Source organism: Hemiscyllium ocellatum, chromosome 4 (assembly GCF_020745735.1).
Source record: "Hemiscyllium ocellatum isolate sHemOce1 chromosome 4, sHemOce1.pat.X.cur, whole genome shotgun sequence".
Classification (NCBI taxonomy): Eukaryota; Metazoa; Chordata; class Chondrichthyes; order Orectolobiformes; family Hemiscylliidae; genus Hemiscyllium; species Hemiscyllium ocellatum.
Window position 1 is genome coordinate 32359996 of NC_083404.1, and position 19131 is coordinate 32379126.

The 19131-nt window shown below is 37.7% G+C and overlaps 1 protein-coding gene across 5 annotated transcripts in view; it reads left to right on the plus strand.

Moving 5' to 3' along the window:
* The window catches only part of pdcd6ip (programmed cell death 6 interacting protein), a 94092-nt gene that overhangs the window by 34381 nt on the left and 40580 nt on the right, over window positions 1-19131 (plus strand). For 3 of the 5 annotated variants that reach the window (XM_060822888.1, XM_060822890.1, XM_060822892.1), the window contains exons 5-7: window positions 5764-5917; window positions 8994-9094; window positions 16684-16815. In XM_060822888.1, the coding sequence (XP_060678871.1) occupies window positions 5764-5917; window positions 8994-9094; window positions 16684-16815 (387 nt within the window). The remainder of the gene's footprint in view (window positions 1-5763; window positions 5918-8993; window positions 9095-16683; window positions 16816-19131) is intronic. The other 2 variants (XM_060822889.1, XM_060822893.1) reach the window with 1 other exon arrangement.

The following is a 19131-nucleotide window of genomic DNA, read 5'->3' on the forward strand; positions in this document are numbered from 1 at the left end:
TGATTTTCTAGCACCACACTCTGATTCTGCCTCTGATCTCCAGCAACTTTTTATAACTGCCTTTGTACCTTTTACTATCACCTGGTTATGCTTTCTGGTGTTCCCTTAACCAAAATACCTGGACTCGAGTGAGTGCAATCTTAGAATCGCGGAACAAACGTACGATGCTGGAAAAAGTCAGCAGTCTGGCAGCATCTTTGGAGAGGGGAACAACATTCATGTTTCAACTCCACAAATGACTTCATTTGCTCTAAAGAAGAGCCATAGTGGAGTTGACACATTATCTGTTTTCCTTTCCACAGATGCTGCCAGGTTTGCTGTGTTTCTCCAGTGTTTTCAATGTTTGTGGATGTGTGAAATCGTAAACAATCTTGCAGGAGAAGAGTTGTCATTTTAAGCCATCATGCCTTTGGAAGTGCTATCCAGTTTGCCCCACTTAGACCTGCAGTTTTCTCTTATTGTATGATTATTTAATTTCCCTTCAAAAGTTGAATTTGTTTCTTTGCCATTGTCACAGTTTATGGAAATAGGATGATGTGAATCAAGCCCCACTGTTCCCCAAGTTGTCACAAATATAAGAATTTGATTAAACCACTGAATTGCCCAGTTTATCCAAACATCTAATTAAAGTTACGAATGTAAACCTGAATTTCTTGGTTGAAGCAAAATAAACTATACATTGTATCAAAAAGTTTTTAACTAATAGCAAAAAATAGACCAGATGAATTGCTAATCTATAACTGTTCAACTGAAGTTTTACCCCTTTTTAAAAATTCCCATTCACTTATACAGGCACAGAAAGAAAAATGCAAATATCATGGGTGGACGAATACCGGAAACTCTGTTCAAGTCCACAAATTTGGATCATGTTCTTGAGTTTTCTTTTTATTCCTTCTGAGTCTCCGCTGATGACATGAATCTGCGGATACACCGACTCTTTCTTTCATTGGGTGAGAATTGACCCTATCAGTGACTGTTTGTTTATTTTTTTCCCCCTTTTTCAGCAGGGGAATTGCAGAGAGCAATTGAGGAGAATGGTGATGGAGAAATGTGAGACATTAGGGATCTGTTAAGAAACTTCTCCAAATGGAGAGGAAGAGATGGATTATTTTTCTATGCAGGCTGGATGTTTCTGCTGCACGGACTACACTCAAGGCCATAGCTTTTTGCCCGGGAATAAATCAAAAGGCTATGTGTTGAACTCTCCTGAGTTGAACTTGGCCCCAGTTGAAAAGCTGGTCAGAAGACTGCTTTTGGGTGGAATTGCCCTGCGTATGCACTGGTACTGTGGATTCGTCTGAATATCTTGTTTACTGCTCCAAACGGCAGCATTGTCTATACTCAAACTCGTTTTAAAAGTTGCAGATACTTTCTTTGGTTTAAAGCAAAAAAAAAGTGAACTTCACGGCTCACGTGTCTCATATCATTGCATCCAAACATGATTTGCTGCCTTTAAAAAAAAATCACTTAATCTCTGGCTCTTTTGCCAATTACCTTATCTTTCAGCCTAGTAATGTGATTAGTCATTTCTAAAAGTTACGCTAGAGCTGCTTTATTCCTTTTCAACAAACCAAAATTCTTCTAGTGCTGGATATCTGAAATTAAAACAGAAAATGTTAGAAATATTCAACAAACTAGGCAGCAGCTGTGCAGAGAAAAATAGAATTATCATTTCAAGTCAATGACCTTGTTTGTTGGAGTAGAAATGTGCTGATCAAGAAAGTTTTCTTGTGCATCTTTTTGGTATTCCCATTTCACACTGTTATTTTCCTTGTCTCTATTCAGATAGTTGAAGCTCCCATTATAGATGTCCTTTAGTTTTGCATCTTTCTGAACTTTGTTTGCAAATTTGCTTCTCTACATCTTTTCCATTTCTTATTGGCCTGCAGGATATAATTCCTCTTTTTTCCATTAGTCTACCTAAATGATTTCAGTCTTTGAATCCTCAAGCACAAGCTTTTCCTGGGAAGTATAGTTGGTCAATGTTGTCACTACCTCACATTTTAAACTTTTTAAAAGCTTTTTCCTGAACTTTTTTTGTGAGAAAGTTTCATATCCTTCACTTGTTTGAACCAGATATGGTGTCATAATCCCGTGTGGCATCTTCCAACTGAAACATTGCAACCTTATTAGCAATGTGTTGTGCATTTGTGTATGGCAAACCCCTACCTGAAAATATCTTGTATTTTTCTCCAAAATAGCAAAGGACCATGGATAACGAAAATTTGAAATAAAAACTAAGGACTAGAAGTACTCAGCAGGTCAGGAACATGTATTCGAGTCGTTTGTTTTCTGTCATCATTTAGATGAACTTATTCACATTTGGCAGGAACATTAGAGAATGGACATACTATTTAAATGGTGAGATTGGACAGAAATTGGTCCAGAAAAATCTGGGTATTGTGGTATATAAGACCATAAGACATAGGAGTAGAAGTAAGGCCATTCGGCCTATCGAATCCACTCCGCCATTTAATCAGGGCTGATGGACGTTTCAACTCCACTTGCCTATGCTTGTCCAATTGCCCTTAATTCATCATGAGATCAATAATTTATCAATCTCTTGAAGACATTTAACATCCCGGCCTCCACTGTGCTCAGTGACAATGAATTCCACAGGTCCACCACACTCTGGCTGAAGAAACTCTAATTCGAAGGTTTTGTCCACTGGTCCTGGTCGTCTTGCCTAACAGAAACAAATTCCCAGCGTCCACCCTTTCTAAGCCATGTGTTATCTTGTAAGTTTCTATTAGATCTCCCCTCAACCTTCTAAACTCTAATGAATACAATCCCAGGATCCTCAGCCATTCATCGTACGTTAGGCCTCTCATTCCAGGGATCACTCATGTGAATCTCCGCTGGACATGCTTCAGTGCCATTGTGTCCTTCCTGAGGTGTGGGGCCCAAAATTGGACACCAGTATTCCAATGAGGCCTAACTACAAAGTCTTAGAAGCACATTGCTACCTTTTATATTCCAACCCTACTGAGATAAATGACAGCATTACATTTGCTTTCTTAATCATAGACTCAACCTGCAAGTCAACCTTTAGAGAATCCTGGACTAGCATTCCCAGATCCCTTTGTACTTTGACTTTATGAATTTTCTCGCCGTTTAGAAAATACTCCATGCCTGTATGTGCAAGACCTCATGTTTGCTCACGTTGAATTTCATCAACAATTTCCTGGACCACTCTCCTAAACTGTCTAAATCTTTCTGCAATCTCCCCACCTCCTCAGTACTACCTGCTTGCCCACCTAACTTCGCATCATCGGCAGACTTTGCCAGAATGATCCTAGTCCCTTCATCCAGAACATTAATATATAAAGTTACAGCTGCTTTCCCGACACTGAACCCTGTGGGACACCACTTGTGGCTGCCACTCCGAAAAAAAACCTTTTTATCCAAAATAAATTGCGAAAAGTTAACATCCAGATTAAACAAATTATTGGCAAGGCAGATGTAATGCTGGTGTTGATTGCAGAGCAAAGCTTAGAAGAATGAGAGTCAATCTTATTGAAATACATAAAATTCTGACTTTACAGGAAGAATGCTGAGTAGATGTTCCTCCTTGTGGGTTAAATCTAAAACTAGGAGTCATAATTTAAAACTTAGGCATTGCTCTTTTGCAAAACATGATATGCTCTGTTCCAGTAAATTAAAATTTCCATGGTGTACATTTCTTTATATTAATTGTAACTTTGCACAATGCAGTCATGGGCAAGGTTTCTTTTTTTTAAATTTTCATTCATCTGTTATGAATTTGTATTCTGTCTTGGAAAGAACTTGAACATATCATAAAAATATTAAGATAAAATATTGGAAATTAACAGCATAGTGACATTTATGAAGATCGTCAGGATTCAAAACAGCAAAAATGGTGGATATGGGGGGAGTTAAAAAATACCAAGTTCTGAAATCCATGTAAGATATATTCAGTTACCAATTAATAGTAATTCTGATCATCTGTGTTAAAATCAAAATAACATGCTGTTTTATTATCAGCTGTTGCTGAAGTGAACATTGATACATGTGTCTCAATTTCTTGCTTCTAGATCCAGTTAGGCATGCTATTGTAGAGTGTCCACAGAAAGGAAAAGGTCATCAACTTGTAGGAAACATCTCAAAAGAATCATTGCATCTTCATGCTTACGGAATGTAAATCCCCAATGTGTTTTTGAGGATAACAAATTTTTATTTTTCCAGAGGGCCATAATGACTCTAGGGAAAGGCATCTCTTGTTGTTACCCTAAGTCATTCAATGAACATTGCACCTATTTGATTCTTGGTCTTTGACAAGTTAGTGACTGTGGTCAGATTTCTAACTTGGCGTCACTGACCCACGGCTGTTACGGAGCAAGCAAGTTTTTGGGTTCCTGCTGCTGCTGCTTTCTATTCATTAATCAATACTGACAACTGGAAGTTATGAGTTCAAACGTAAGGATTGGTAACTTAATTGTGGTGCCAGTGGACTCCTTATTGTCAAGGAAATTCTTCATTGTTGTCAAAAAATACTCGTCAAGTCATTTTCTGGCCAAGATGGGAGTTGGTAGAGAAATGAGGAGTAAAGACTGACAAATTTGGCTTTCAGATTTGCTTTTGTTTTTCAACTTTATCTATCTGTGAGTAGAAATTAGCATCTTGAAATTTGATTTTGATGATAAACTGAAATAAGGGGCTAAGTATGTAGATTGTGTGATACAAATTCCCTTTCTGCCTCTCCTTGATATAATTCCTTTCTGCTTTGCCATATTATGGTGTTTCTAGATTTAAGTGAAGCTATTTCAAAAATGGCACTTGTAGTATTTACTAGGAAGTATTTTGATAACTGCAGTTGTTTTCCATTTCTCAAAATTGAAGAGGCTAAAATGGTGCTGTTACTGCCCTCTGGTGCTCACAGTGTAAATTTGGTGGGTAGAAAGATCATTGTCAATGCTAACTGTACTTAAAATCAGATTTTTTAATGTTTATTCCTGCTAATGTTACTCGTGCATAAAACTTTTTCGATTTTTTTCTGTAGTGTTATGTAGTTAATTGTTTCTCTCTGGTTTCTCTAGCCATCTGTCCTTGTTTTCCATTGTCTTCCTCTCAGTTTTGTTATTGATTCTCTTTTGCTTGACTGTTGTCATCATCATGTTATCTAGTTTCTACCTGAGGTGATCATGCAAAAATAGGCATAGGCTGAAAAATCCCAAAGTTGATTTTCTTCCCACTAATGCACCCCCACCCCCAGTTACTTGTCAGTAGCTTAATAGTTAAAAGGTGTATTGATATTTTAAACATGCAAAACTGCATTTTCTTCCTTGCAGGTTAATGAATTTGTATTGTATTTAATTGGACTGAAAATGAGTACTGATGTAATACCCATAGGAAGCGAAGACGGCTACTTTGTATCCCTAGCCTGCTGTATCATTCACTTTGATCAATGCTGATCTCGAACTTCATTCAGTTTGCCCATCATTACTGCATATCTTTTAATAACTTGCATAGCAATCTATCACTCTCAATCTTAAAAACTTTGGTTGTCTGAGTGTGTGCAGCGTTTTGGGGAGAGAAATTCCAGATTTCCACTTTTTTGTTGTGCACGGAACATGTCTCTTGATTACCCTCAACTGTAATTTAAGATTTTATGACTGAAAGCTGTACTCATAAGTAATGAGTCAGGATCTTGGAACTTTATGAAATTGAAGTAATCTTAACCTAATCCAAGTTTGATCCTATGGACAGATGGAATGAAATAGTTTTTTTTCTTCGTTGCAATAGCTTGCCAGTGGAGTTTTCCAGCACATCAAGGATAGTGCACTATCAGCAATGAATCGAGAGCTCACAATGGATACCTCTCCAGATACAGTTGGGACCCTCAGCCTGATCATGTTGGCTCAAGCACAGGAGGTATTTTTCCTTAAAGCAGCAGCTGGTAAATATGGCTCCCTGAATTTTGTATTGTTTGTACTTGTTAATGAACTTAATTCTTGTATAATATCCACGTGCAAAGTTAAAATTAAACAAAACTGATTATCATTTTGCTCTCAACATATTTTCAGCTATGCAAATTAAATTGGTGCACATAACAATTGTAGTAATTTCCCAAGTAATGCTCTTCTCCCCGAAGTATAATTTGGAAGATTTAAATATAAAATCAATTATAGAATGCTTTCTTGGATCGAATGGCAATATTGCCCTTGCACCCCCTCCAAAGCAAGAATTAGCAGGGCGCATTTTATGATGACAGTTGCAGAATGTTGAGAATCCCATCATAGAGTGGAATTGGATATGCTAATGAAGGATTGGCAGCTAGTCGGGTTTGGACAGTGAAGAGGTATCCAGAACTTGGAGCTTGAGAGACTGCAGAAGTAGGATGCATTAAATTCATGAAGAAGATGGCTGACAGGTATGGATTTTAAGCTTGTGAGCCACTGGCATTTATTAAGAAGATGGCATTGGAGCAACCAGTGATAAATTGACAAAAGTGGCAAAGTTAAGCAATAATGAACTTGTCAGGTTTGAAGATTGAGAGGGCTCTGAAGTAGGACTTAAAAGTATTGAGGATCTACAGAAGTTAAAAATGTACAGAACAGATTTGGAGCTGAGAAGGAACCATGTAATAATTAAAGGAGTCAATCTGATACTTTATAGAAAATAGAGACAAGAAGGATTGCATTAGGGAAGCAAGGTGGAAGGCTGGAGGTGCAAGAAGAATTGGCTGATAAACATCTGTTTTATTCAGTCATGGGATGTGGATGTTTATTAGCAACTGCTGATTGCCCAGAGACCACTTAAACGTTAACCATATCGTAATGAGTGTGGAGTCACATGCAGACCAGACCCGGTAAGGACAGTAAATTGCCTTTCCTAAAGGACATTGGTAAACCAGATGGGTTGTTTTCATAAAACCTGTTCAGCACTCTATGTTGAATTAGAACTCCCAAATATGGGAACAGCTTTACAGTCTGGGTCAGCTTCATGGTGATTGCTCATTTTCCCCTAAACGAGCTTGTTAGCTAGAGTCCTAAACTGCCTCCTAAATCATCTATGCACTTGATTTGTAGTGAGCTACTCAGTGAAAACTGTGACTCGACAGAAACATACATTATGTACACGTCCAACTGAATATTGCTTCAAACTGAAAAGGAATCTAAAACAAGCAATTAATAAGATGATGGGAACTAAATTGTGCTATTATTCAAATTGGAAAAGAATCCTGTTGGCATTTTCTGTTAGTTTTGTGCCTGTTAAATTGTCAGTAGTATGTGCTCGCAGAGTTCTAAATAATTCTGAGCACTCATGGGAAGATGAGAATATTAGCTGGTCTGAATTTATCATTCTGTCTGGATTAACATTAGTATGCAGCTTGCCATCTTGCATGTCTATGTAACTTTCAACCAAAATGTTCAGTACCCGGAGGAATTTTGATGTAAATTCTTCATATGTAGATTACATTTATGGGTTATGTAATATAAGCAGATGTGCATCTTTTTGAAGCCCATTTTGATATTATAAAAGAGAATGCAGTAATATTTAGTCTGGCGACGATGGTGTGACTCCTGTTTGAAAACCCACTCTTCACTACATTACTTGATTTATTATTAATAGTATTCTTTCAGTGGGCAGATGAAATTGTTTTGGAATTGATGAGGAAGTATAATCTCCAGTGCCAATTGGATCAATTTCACCAAAACAAAAGACCTCATTCTCATAAACTGCGCAAAAACATAATATGGGCTGAAGGGACTAAGTCCTCAAAGTCGACAGCACAGAAAAAAGCCCTTTAGCTCATCAAATCTCCATCAGTCAAAGACAACCACCCAACTATTCTCATTTCATTTTCCATCACTTAACCTATGAGGTTTGAATGTCTTGGTATCACAAATGTGCATCTAAATTCTTAAGTGTTATAAGAGTTTCTGCTTCTATTGTCCTCAGACAAAGAATTCCAGATTTACACTATCCTCTGGGTGGGAAAGGTCTTGTCTTCATATCTGCTCAAAACTACCTGCCCCGAACTTAAATTTATGCTGCTGGTGGATGATCCTCCTACCAAGGGGAGAAATTTCTTCCTATCTACCATGTCTATGCCTCTCATAATTTTATACATCTGAATCATGTCCCCTCTCAACCTCCTCTGTAATGAGGAAAACAGCCCAAGTCTGTCCAATCTGTCTTCAAAATTAAATCTCTCTCCAGCCTGGCCTCTGCAATCACAAGCCTTCTATCATGTGGATTCCATGTTTGCTATCTTCCTGTTCTCTGACACATCTGTTGTCGCCAGAGAGGCATTGAAAATTATTGCTAGTACCAACTGAACCTCCTGGTATTCTAATTTAAAATTTAGCCATCTGTGAGGCAAGAGTTTAATAAAACTTCCTTTAGAGAAAAGTAACGAACACATACGTGCATAATGTTGTCTGGACTTGAAGGGGCCAACTTAGCAGGATTTGGAGATTTCAAGCTACTATAGTGGCCGATCTTGTCGCATGAGAATGACGTGTTTTATCTAATTACACTAATTATACTTTAACTTTCAATGAACCATTTAATGTACGTGCTGCTACAACATCTAGTTCTAACTTTTAAAAATTTTTCAAATGTCATCAAGTCATGAACAGCTGTTCATGGTTGGCCCTTCATGAAATTGCTGATTTGCACATTACTTTGTACTTTTTCTCACAGTGCAGCTCTGTTTGCTCACCAACAGTTTTCCCAATAGTAATCGTATGCACTGTGCTTGCATCTAATGTTGCTTTTATACATTCATTGATTTACAGTATGTGCATTCAGTCTTTTTTTATCATTTTATAAAAATCACATTCTCCAGGAAACCATCTTTCATGAATGGTAGTATTTACTGTATATCAGCATTTACTGTGACTTTTTTAAAGTGCACTTAGCAGAACCCATTTAGATTATATTGGGATGTACAAAGACTGTGCTTGATCATGACCTTTGAAGTAAAGACCTGTGCTTAAATTGTTATTAACAATTCTGTCTTGCAGATAAAATGAAAGATGCAATTATCGCTAAACTTGCCAATCAAGCTGCTGATTACTATGGAGATGCCTTCAAACAGTGCCAGTTTAAGGAAAATTTGCCCAAGGTAAATTCAAACTGTATAGACAGTGGTGACATCTCATTATTAATTAAATAGATAAGAGTACAGTTCAAGCTAGTGGTAAGAGTTACCAAGGTTTTGTGCATAAATAAAGCTTATTTCAAAGGTTTATACCATAAATTTATTTTTCCCAAATTCCATCGTTTTGTTACTCAGTTATATGCAGTTTAGCAATACATTTAAAATATAAAGCCATTTAAATGCATTTTAAATCTCTGAAATCTTATTTTTACAATGAAAAGTTTCTCACTGCGTCAAATCTGTTTCAAAATATACTTTAAACTGTTAAGATGTGCTTTTGCACGTTCTAATCAAGTATGATGATCACTTCTTTTTAATGGAGGGGGATGGAAGAGAAAAAATTTCTTGGAAAATGTTAGGTAAATCCAATGCAATGCGGATGATCAGTAACAGTCTTGTGTAAAATTAGGTGGCATGGTTACATACCGCTTAATACAAAGTTAACAAACCAACCTTGCTACTCTCAATTATTCCATTTCATGTGACACAGTTAGCAAGTTAACTTAGTACTAATTTTGAGTATCTATTTATTTTCATCAAGCAACAAAGTATAATCTTTCCTACACCAAACTAGCTATTGCTATATGTTCAGTTGATATCATAACAGCGATGCTTGCAGATGAAATACAATGCAAGTGCCTTTGCTTCAATGCATTTCTTTACAAAGTAATTATGTAGATGCCTCTGCAACTTACCTCCTTTACCTAAACCTACCAAGCCAAATGTGCTCTGAGGCACTCTTCTATTGTAGCCCAAATTTGTACTTTCTCATGTTTCTCTGCAATCTCTGCTGAAATCGCCACTGTGCTCATCTCATCCAGCTGTTTACTCCTTTGTGCTCTTTTGACCCTGTTCCCAGTAAAATACTTACCAGCCAAATTCCCTTCCTGCCTCCTGTTAACTGAAAGGATTAACCATTCTTTTTCAGGTTCTGTCCTCTTCTCTTCTAAAACTCTACTACTGACTGCCTCTGTCCAAACTGATGCATATTTAAGCAATTCTTTGATTTTTTTTTGTTGTTTTAAATTTCATTTGATTTTCAAATTCCTCCTTGGCTTCACCAGATTACTTGATCTTGTGCCATCCCACAATACCTCACAATCCATACTTCTGGCACAGATCTTTCTTGCATCTCTGATTGACTGTACTATGGTAGTTACATAATCAACTGACTGGGTATCCAGCTCCTAAAATTCCCTTCCCTAAGCATTCTGCTCTCTTTCTTAGAAGATTATTAAAACTTACATCTTTGCCTAAGCTTTTGGCTATCTTAACCTAGTATTCTCTCATAGAATGGTAGCTCAGAAAATAATTTTGTTTCATACTGTTCCCATTAAGTGTCTTTTTTATTATATTAAAACCACTGTATATAGTTTCAAGGTTTTAAAATTCGTTAGGTTACAGGTTAAAAGTAGAGAAAATATGAATAAAATTGACTGTTATTCAGGCAAAAGTGCCTTTATCCTGTGACATAGGAATGATGGTCTCACTGGAACATGTAAGATTGAGAGCACTTGACATAGTGAATGCCAAAAGTTTGTTTGTCTTGGCTGGGAAATCATCTCAAGGTACTCAGATGGTTCTTCAGGAATGAGTTGAGGAGAAATATCTTCACTTAGGATTGTGAATATTTTGGAATTCACTAGGTGCTCAATCATCAATCAATTTTGTGATTCAAAGAGAATTGAAGGGCATGCGGATTGGGAAGGAAACTAGATTGAAGGTTAAAGGTCAGCCATGGCAAAGTAGGCTACAGGTTCTATGGCCTGCTTCCCTTATGGTGGTATTGTTATAATTCCAACCGATGTCATTACCAATATGTTTAAGTTGCATTTATATGAACTATGAAAGGTTGCAGAAGCCATTTAGTTACAAATCATGGACCATCTAATGACTGTTCAATTCTGATGGACTTAGAATGCTGTACTTTTCCAGCACCACACTTTTTTTTTGACTTTGATATTCAGCATCTGCAGTCCTCACTTTCTCCCTATAAGGAAAGCTGATGAATAAAGTGTTAGGAATTGCTGATTTAAACATCCCATAAAACAAATGTCAGAACAAATTGAATATTAACGTGTTTTTTTTTATTTTGGATAGTTTTTCTGGATTGATATATTGATGACCCAACAAGAGAGCAGGTCATTCTAAACTAGGTATTATGTAAATGGCAGTCTAGGTGTGCAAGGATCCTTGGGATTGAGTGATCATCATCATATGGTGAATTCTTCCAATTTATGGCAAGTGGTATAGTTGATTCTGAGACTAGGGTCCTGATTCTATAAATGAAAGAAACTGTGATGGTATGAGGCATGAGCTAATGAAGTAATATTGATCAATTTATCATAAAGGGATGACGATGGTCAGGCGTTGGCAAGCACTTTAAGAGCGCATGGAGGAACTGCACCAATTGTTTTCATTCTGGTACTGGCATAAAAGGTGGCATGACAAAGGCTAATAAGGGACTTGAGGATAATATATCATTGAAGGAAGGGGTTATAAAATGGTCAGATAAAACTGCAGGCAGGAAGCAGTTTAGACTTAAATTCATAAAAGATAGTTGTTAGTTGAAATGATCAGCATATTTATATTTCATAAATTTTTAATGGAGCTCACAAGGCTTCTGTAAAATGGATATTGCCTAGTTATATTTTATATATTTTTCATCTTGATGTAATTCATTGAAAAGTGATTTCCTTTTAATTCAGTTAAGGACTTTTGCTAAGTCTTTAACTGAAGTGTTATGTGCTGACATTACTTTATGTTCAGTTTCTTATATCGACAATGGAGTAAATTCTTCAATTTAGCAATTTTGGTGCGAAGCCTATGAGTAATTGCATCTGGAACGCAGATGTCAGTATACACCACTCACATTGTGTTCAATTTTTCATCAATTTTAATATGAAAAATTGTGGGTTGACACAATGGATGAAGCTCTGTACATGGAGTGCTAAATAGTTAAGCTGGCACGAAAACTTTGACATAGTAATTGAAGGAGCAGCTTGTATTAAAGACCTGAACTTTGTGTTGTCCTTGTAGGGTTACTGTTTTCAACAGATCAACTAAATTGTAATCACATTTTCCTCCTCTTGCCCAGCAAGTCTTGAGCATTTTTTTTTACATGTGTTAGGATATAGAAGGCAGCATTGTGAAACTTGAAAGGGTTCAGAAAAGATTTACAAGGATGTTGCCAGGGTTGGAGGATTTGAGCTATAGGGAAAGGCTGAACAGGCTGGGTCTGTTTTCCCTGGAGAGTCGGAGACTGAGGGGTGAACATACAGAAGTTTACAAATTGAGGGGCATGGGTAAGATAAGTCGGCAAAATCTTTTCCCTGGGATTAGTGAGTCCAGAACTGGAGGGCATAGGTTTAGGGTGAGAGGGGAAAGATATAAAAGAGACCTTAGGGGCAACTTTTTCACACAAAGGGTAGTACGTGTATGGAACGAGCTGCCAGAGGAAGTGGTGGAGGCTGGTACATTTGCAACTTTTAAAAGGCATCTGGATGGGTTTATGAATAGGAAGGGTTTGGAGGGATATGGATCGGTTGCTGGCAGGTTGGACTAGATTGGGTTGGGATATCTGGTCGGCATGGACGGGTTGGACTGAAGGGTCTGTTTCCATGCTGTGCATCTCTATGACTCTATGTCCGTAGTTTATATTTTACCAAAAAAAATGAGATTTGATTTGTTTAAAAAGTTGTTTGTTGCTTCATAGTATTTTCTTCAAAAGCAGATTTTTTTAGTATTTCATTTCTCTTTACATTTCATAGCTGCACTGTTTCTATGAATTTGAATTTGTCAAATTTGCATGCTTGAATCTGTAATCATTAATCAATGCTTAGTGGTTAATACGTAGTAGAGATTGCATTTTTGTGAATATATTTTTTCATGCTCAAGTTGAATTTAAGTGTTCCTTTTGATTTCATTGATACTTTTAATCAACCTGTTCAGGTGTATTATGAGACACATCTGAAGCAGGTGGGCCTTGAACCCAGTCTTTAGTCAGCACTGCTGGCTCACTGCCAGGAACGTGGGTTCGGTTCCACGCTTGGGTGATTGTCTGTGTGGAGTTTGCATGTTCTCACCATGTCTGCATAGGTTTCTGCCAGGTGCTCTGGTTTCCTGCCATAGTCGAACGATATGTGCAAGGTATATGGATTGGCCATGGTAAATGCAGGGTTACGGGGGATCAGGTGGGGGCTGTCTGAATGGGGTGCTCTTCATAAGGTTAGTGCATACTTGATGGACCAAAAAACCTTTCTACAGGGATTCCATGATTCTATCCTGGAGGTAGGGACACTAGCGCTGTGCCATAAGAACCCTTATTTTGATTTTGTAAGCAATAATTGTTAATTCATTCCTTGTGATTTTGTTAGATCATCAACTCATTCAAGAATTAAGTTGATAATAACAGATTTTTAAACTAAAAACAATGTTCAAGTAATCATATTTGTTCAGTCATTAGCTATTCATTTTCAGTTTTGTACAATCCTTGTATAGTACAGAAGCTCTTCTTTACTTATGCACTAATGTAACTAAAACAATTATAAAATCAAAACAATAGAATACAGTTAATGTAAATGTGGATGTGTATTAGTTTATCAGTGAATGTGGTGACAGTCACTTCTAATTGTCGTTGAAACTTGACTTTTAAGATGAATTTTTTTTTGTCAAAATGAATGAAACCAATGAGATTTTTCACTTATTTAATGTGTATGACTATATGTTGTTGTGTTCTGCCTTGTTCTTGTAAGATTATAAACTATTGGCTATTTTGCATCTCTGCCACCTTTTGGTCTCTTAACCTTCCCGTTGCTATTTATCTTTCAGACTAACCAACTCCCTGACCAGACTCATCTTTATGATCCTTTGAATGAGGTGTTCATTCTGTCCTCTCCCTACCTTACTCTCTAATGTAGTGTGGACACTGCAGCCTATTGTAGTATCTACAAAACAACTCCACGTTCTCAGTTATTACAGAATGCTGTCTGGGCTAGATTTTATTCTTTTCTGAATTTCAGTACACCAACAGAAATTTTTTTTATTGTACTTGAGCAATTTACTTGCAATTTTCAATAATGTTAAAAGTCGTAACATTAAATGGAAATTTGTACCACTGAAAATAGGCAATTAAATATTTAATGCATTTTTGAGCATTAATTCAAAGCAACTCCACAGGTAGGGACTGACTGCGTCTAGTTAGCATTGTCAAATTGCAGGAACTGGGTTGAATTAACTGAACACTGCAGCAGAGACATGTTTATCCTTTGGCAAGTCATGCCTTTTATTGGTTTGACAGTTAAATATGATAGAAAATTATATAGATTTTCTATTTCCATAAAAGATAGCCAGTGTATACAATTATCATGTTCATATTGGTCTGGTCAGAAAGCATTTATCTGAAGGAAGAGTTCATCTTGTCGAGCTGGTAGGGTAGATTTCTGCAGATAGTATATCTGATTGTGATTACTGGCTCTAAATGCTGGTATAGCAACACTGGAGTTGAAGAACCACTCTGCTTTAATTGCTGTTGAATACTTGGCTGGTACAATGAATTTCAGAGTCTCTTGACTCAAAGGATTACACATTAATCTTGCTGAAATCAAATCTGGCTTTAACAATCCTATGTTAAATGTGTTTGAGTACCTTGAACCCAGTTTGTAGTAGGCATAGGCATATACCACATAACACTACCTAATTTGGTAGAGACATGAAAGAAGTTTAAATCCGCAATCCAATCAGCCATTATGTTATTTAATGCCAGACCATGCTTAAGGAATCAAATGGTCTATTTTTCCTGATTCTTAAGCAACCGCAAGAAATGCAAAACTTGCGCCCACACCTCCTCCCTTACTTCTCTCCAAGGCCCCAAGGGATCCTTCCATATCCGCCACAAATTCACCTGCACCTCCACACACATAATCTATTGTATCCGCTGCACCCGATGTGGCCTCCTCTATATTGGGGAGACGGGCCGCCTACTTGCGGAACATTTCAGAGAACACCTCTGGGACACCCGGACCAACCAACCCAACCACCCTGTGGCTCAACACTTTAACTCCCCCTCCCACTCCACCAAGGATATGCAGGTCCTTGGACTCCTCCATCGCCAGACCATAACAACACGACGGTTGGAGGAAGAGCGCCTCATCTTCCGCCTAGGAACCCTCCAACCACAAGGGATGAACTCAGATTTCTCCAGTTTCCTCATTTCCCCTCCCGCGCCCCCCCCCCCCATCTAGTCTCAGTTGAATCCCTCGATTGCAGCCTTCCTAACCTGCAATCTTCTTCCTGACCTCCGCCCCCACCCCACTCCAGCCTATCACCCTCACCTTGACCTCCTTCCACCTATCACATCTCCATCGCCCCTCCCCCAAGTCCCTCCTCCCTACCTTTTATCTTAGCCTGCTGGACACACTTTCCTCATTCCTGATGAAGGGCTTATGCCCGAAACATCGAATTTCCTGTTCTTTGGATGCTGCCTGACCTGCTGTGCTTTTCAAGCAACTCATTTCCAGCTCTGATACTCCAGCATCTGCAGACCTCACTTTCTCCTCTTAAGCTATGTCAGCTTTAGTTCTTTTGAGGTATTCCACAGGTGATCGTTCAACTTGCAATATTAAAATATATTGGTTATGTACACTATTGAATAGGGTGAAACAATTGCTAAATATATCTCAAATCATTTATTTCATTGGTTATTTGTTAAAGTTGCCTGCTCAAGTGGTATTGTAGTTCAGAAAAAAATGGTAAATTGGTAATCTGACTAGATGTCTATTGCCCCAAATGATTGGCAGCAACATACTGTAAACTTAACTGAGGAACTTGGTTGACTTGGAAAAATTTCCACTACTAGTGGCATGTACTGGCTTGGATTTAGTATTCAGTATTCAGACGGGGGTGAATTGTAGTGCTTGTAAGTTGCATGCAAGCAAATTGTTGAATTTAAATTCTGAAAACAAATGGGTCGATTATAAAACAGAATATAAAATGTTCAAAATATCGCCAAAGTTTTGTTAAGCAGTTGAGTCTCACCATCTAATTCTATAACATAGAGACCTTAACTCAGCTCCTGTGTTATCTATTTCCCGTTTAGATCCCTTTTTATGTCTTTCCTATTTTTAATTGAGAAAATGATAACTTACTTCCAGTTCACATCTGACTACATGATTGTCTGCATTTTCGCAACCGGTACTTGCCTAATGTCTAATAAATGATTGGACAAGTTAGCTCGAGCGTTTAAGTAATATTTTCAAAATTACATTTAATAATTGGGATTGAGCTTTTGCTTTTGGTACATGACTCATTTGTTGCCAGAATATTACCAAGTGTGCTTTTAGTAAATAGTTCATTTTTAAAGGATACAATTGTTTTCTTTTGTCAAAATTCAAGCCATTCATAGTCACTTGATTGCCCAACTTACATTTCAAATGATTTAATCTATCGGACTTTCTAAAAACCATTAATGTGATTCTAATTTCCTCTTTCTCCTTCTCTTTCCTTCTTCCCTTGTTGTCTGTGGTTGTTTGTGGTTGGACTTCTCCCCTGGTCAGTATTTTTATTTCCAGGAGGTGCTACCTGTTCTTGCTGCAAAACATTGCATGATGCAGGCCAATGCAGAATATCATCAATCTGTTCTTGCTAAACAACAAAAGAAGTTTGGTGAGGAAATTTCCAGATTACAGGTAAGTCTTGTATATATACCTTAAATGTTTTGTTCAGTACTTTTTCCATTTTTAAAAAAGTAATTTTTCAATATCCCTGCAAAGCACCATTATAATAGTGAGAGATACAGTTTACCGTTATCTCATAGGGTCCAATATGAAATGAGTTTGGTCAGTTGAAACGTATATTTGCAATGATTTTCACCAAGAACATTTTACATAAAGCCTAATAACCATTATCTCACAGCAGTGTTTGAAGTTAACTTCCCTCTGCAGTGCAGAACCTCCTGTAACCCTGTTAAGAAATGTTTACCATTTGAGTTTGTGTTTCTTATCAAATAAAAGATACATTTCCAAGTTTACGACAGTGATTTTTTTTTTGGTCTTTACAATTAAACAAAGCTCTCTATACATTATGACACTCTTAACCATGCCATCTCATGACCTTTCTGTTCTCTTCATCGGCATCGCAGAAAAAGCTATTTATGTGTAAGAAGTTTTGCTCAGTTTCCTTCTGTTTCTGACGTAGGGTTGAGTGGTGGGAGACCTGTCTTGCTATTCACTTGCAATAATACTTTTTAATACAGTCCACTCTTTGCCCCTCTCCTCTGTGCTATTTTTGTACCTGTTTCTGCTCAGTGGCATCCTGCTTTTGCCATTGTGTTCAACAACATACTTCCTTTCCCTGACTGTACTCATGCTATATGGAATGGCCTTATGTTAGTTTAAGTCCAAGGGCTGAAGACCTCAGGAGTCATGATTGTTAGAGTTCATTAACAAATTAAAGCCCATTGTGATCCAAATCTTACCACTGAGATCTTTTATCCATTGCCAACTATCCTTTTAAGCTGTTTGACAAATGCAAAGAACTTGTGGCCATATTTGACAATTAGATTGAGATAATCTATTCATTTCCTCACCTTTCTCTGTCCATACCCACAAACCATGCCAACATTCTCCTAATTCTTGAATATTTCTTAATTTATCTCCTGTTGTCTTCAGTGCCTTCTTTGAACTTGTCCAATTTTTTACTTCGAAATGTTTTCCTTATTTATCAGGAGAGGAGTGATCTTCCATATTCCACAAGGAAATCTTTGGACATGGCTTGCATTCCCCTTATAATATTTGGATTACACTTTACAAGGGAAATAGATATTTTGTGCAATAAACTGCATCTGCCGTTTGACATTTTCTGAAGTCTTTCTTAAATTACTCTTGCAAAATTTTTGGGGGACCCCAGTATCCGTGTCTTTACTCAAGAAAATATCATCAACTACTCACTTTTCCTTCCTTTCACTCAATTATGTACTTAATTTACATAGTCCTTTTAATATCAGACACCTTTTATTTTGCGAATTGATATATATGTGGCATTTTATCATATTCCTTCTGGAAATCTAAATTGCTGCATACCGCACCACCTTCATTAATCCTCTCTATTGCTTTATCAAATAATTTAACCAGATTCATCGATCACAAATTGGCACTGTGGTTATCACTGCTGCCTCATAGCCCCAGGGACTCTGGTTCAATTCCCGCCTCGGACAGCTGTCTGTGGAGTTTGCATGTTCTCCCCTTGTCTGCATGGGTTTCCTTTGGGTGCTCCGGTTTCCTCCCACAGTCCAAATGATGTGCAGGTTAGGTGAATTGGCCATGCTAAATTGCCCGTAGTGTTAGATGAAGGGATAAATGTAGGGGAATGGGTCTGGGTGGGTTGCTCTTCGGAGGGTCGGTGTGGACTTGTTTGGCCGAAGGGCCTGTTTCCACACTATAAGTAATCTAATCTATAAATTTGTGTTGGCTTTTTCTTATTAACCAGTGTTCTCCATGTGCAGATTCTTCCATGGACAATAGTCTCTGGTAGTTTCCAACCACAGCATTATGCTGATTTGGCCTCATATCACCAGGTTTACAGTTTTTGTCTTCTGCATTGGCCATTTTCAGAACTCTGGCATTCTTGGTAAATCCAACGAAGACCAAATATTGTGGCCAGAGATTCTGCCAACTCCACCTTGCTTCACTCCCCAACCTAGATTGAATCCCATTTTTGAAGCATGAGTATGCTGTCAGGGGAACACTGAGGTTTGTGAAAAACTTGTACCATAAAGTTCAGTTCACTTTAACTTAGTGTCTCATTCAAATTCTCGAAGCACCTTTTCCACAATCTGATCAGGCTAACCATCTGGTGAATGGAAAGAAGTTGCTACGGCAACTCAAAGTACAGTTTCCTCAACTTAAGTGGTTCATTGTGAAGGCAGAATTGGCAAACAGTCTTGGAATAGGTGGATTGGCCATGCGAATTGCTCCCTTGTATCCAGGGATATGCAGGTTATGTAG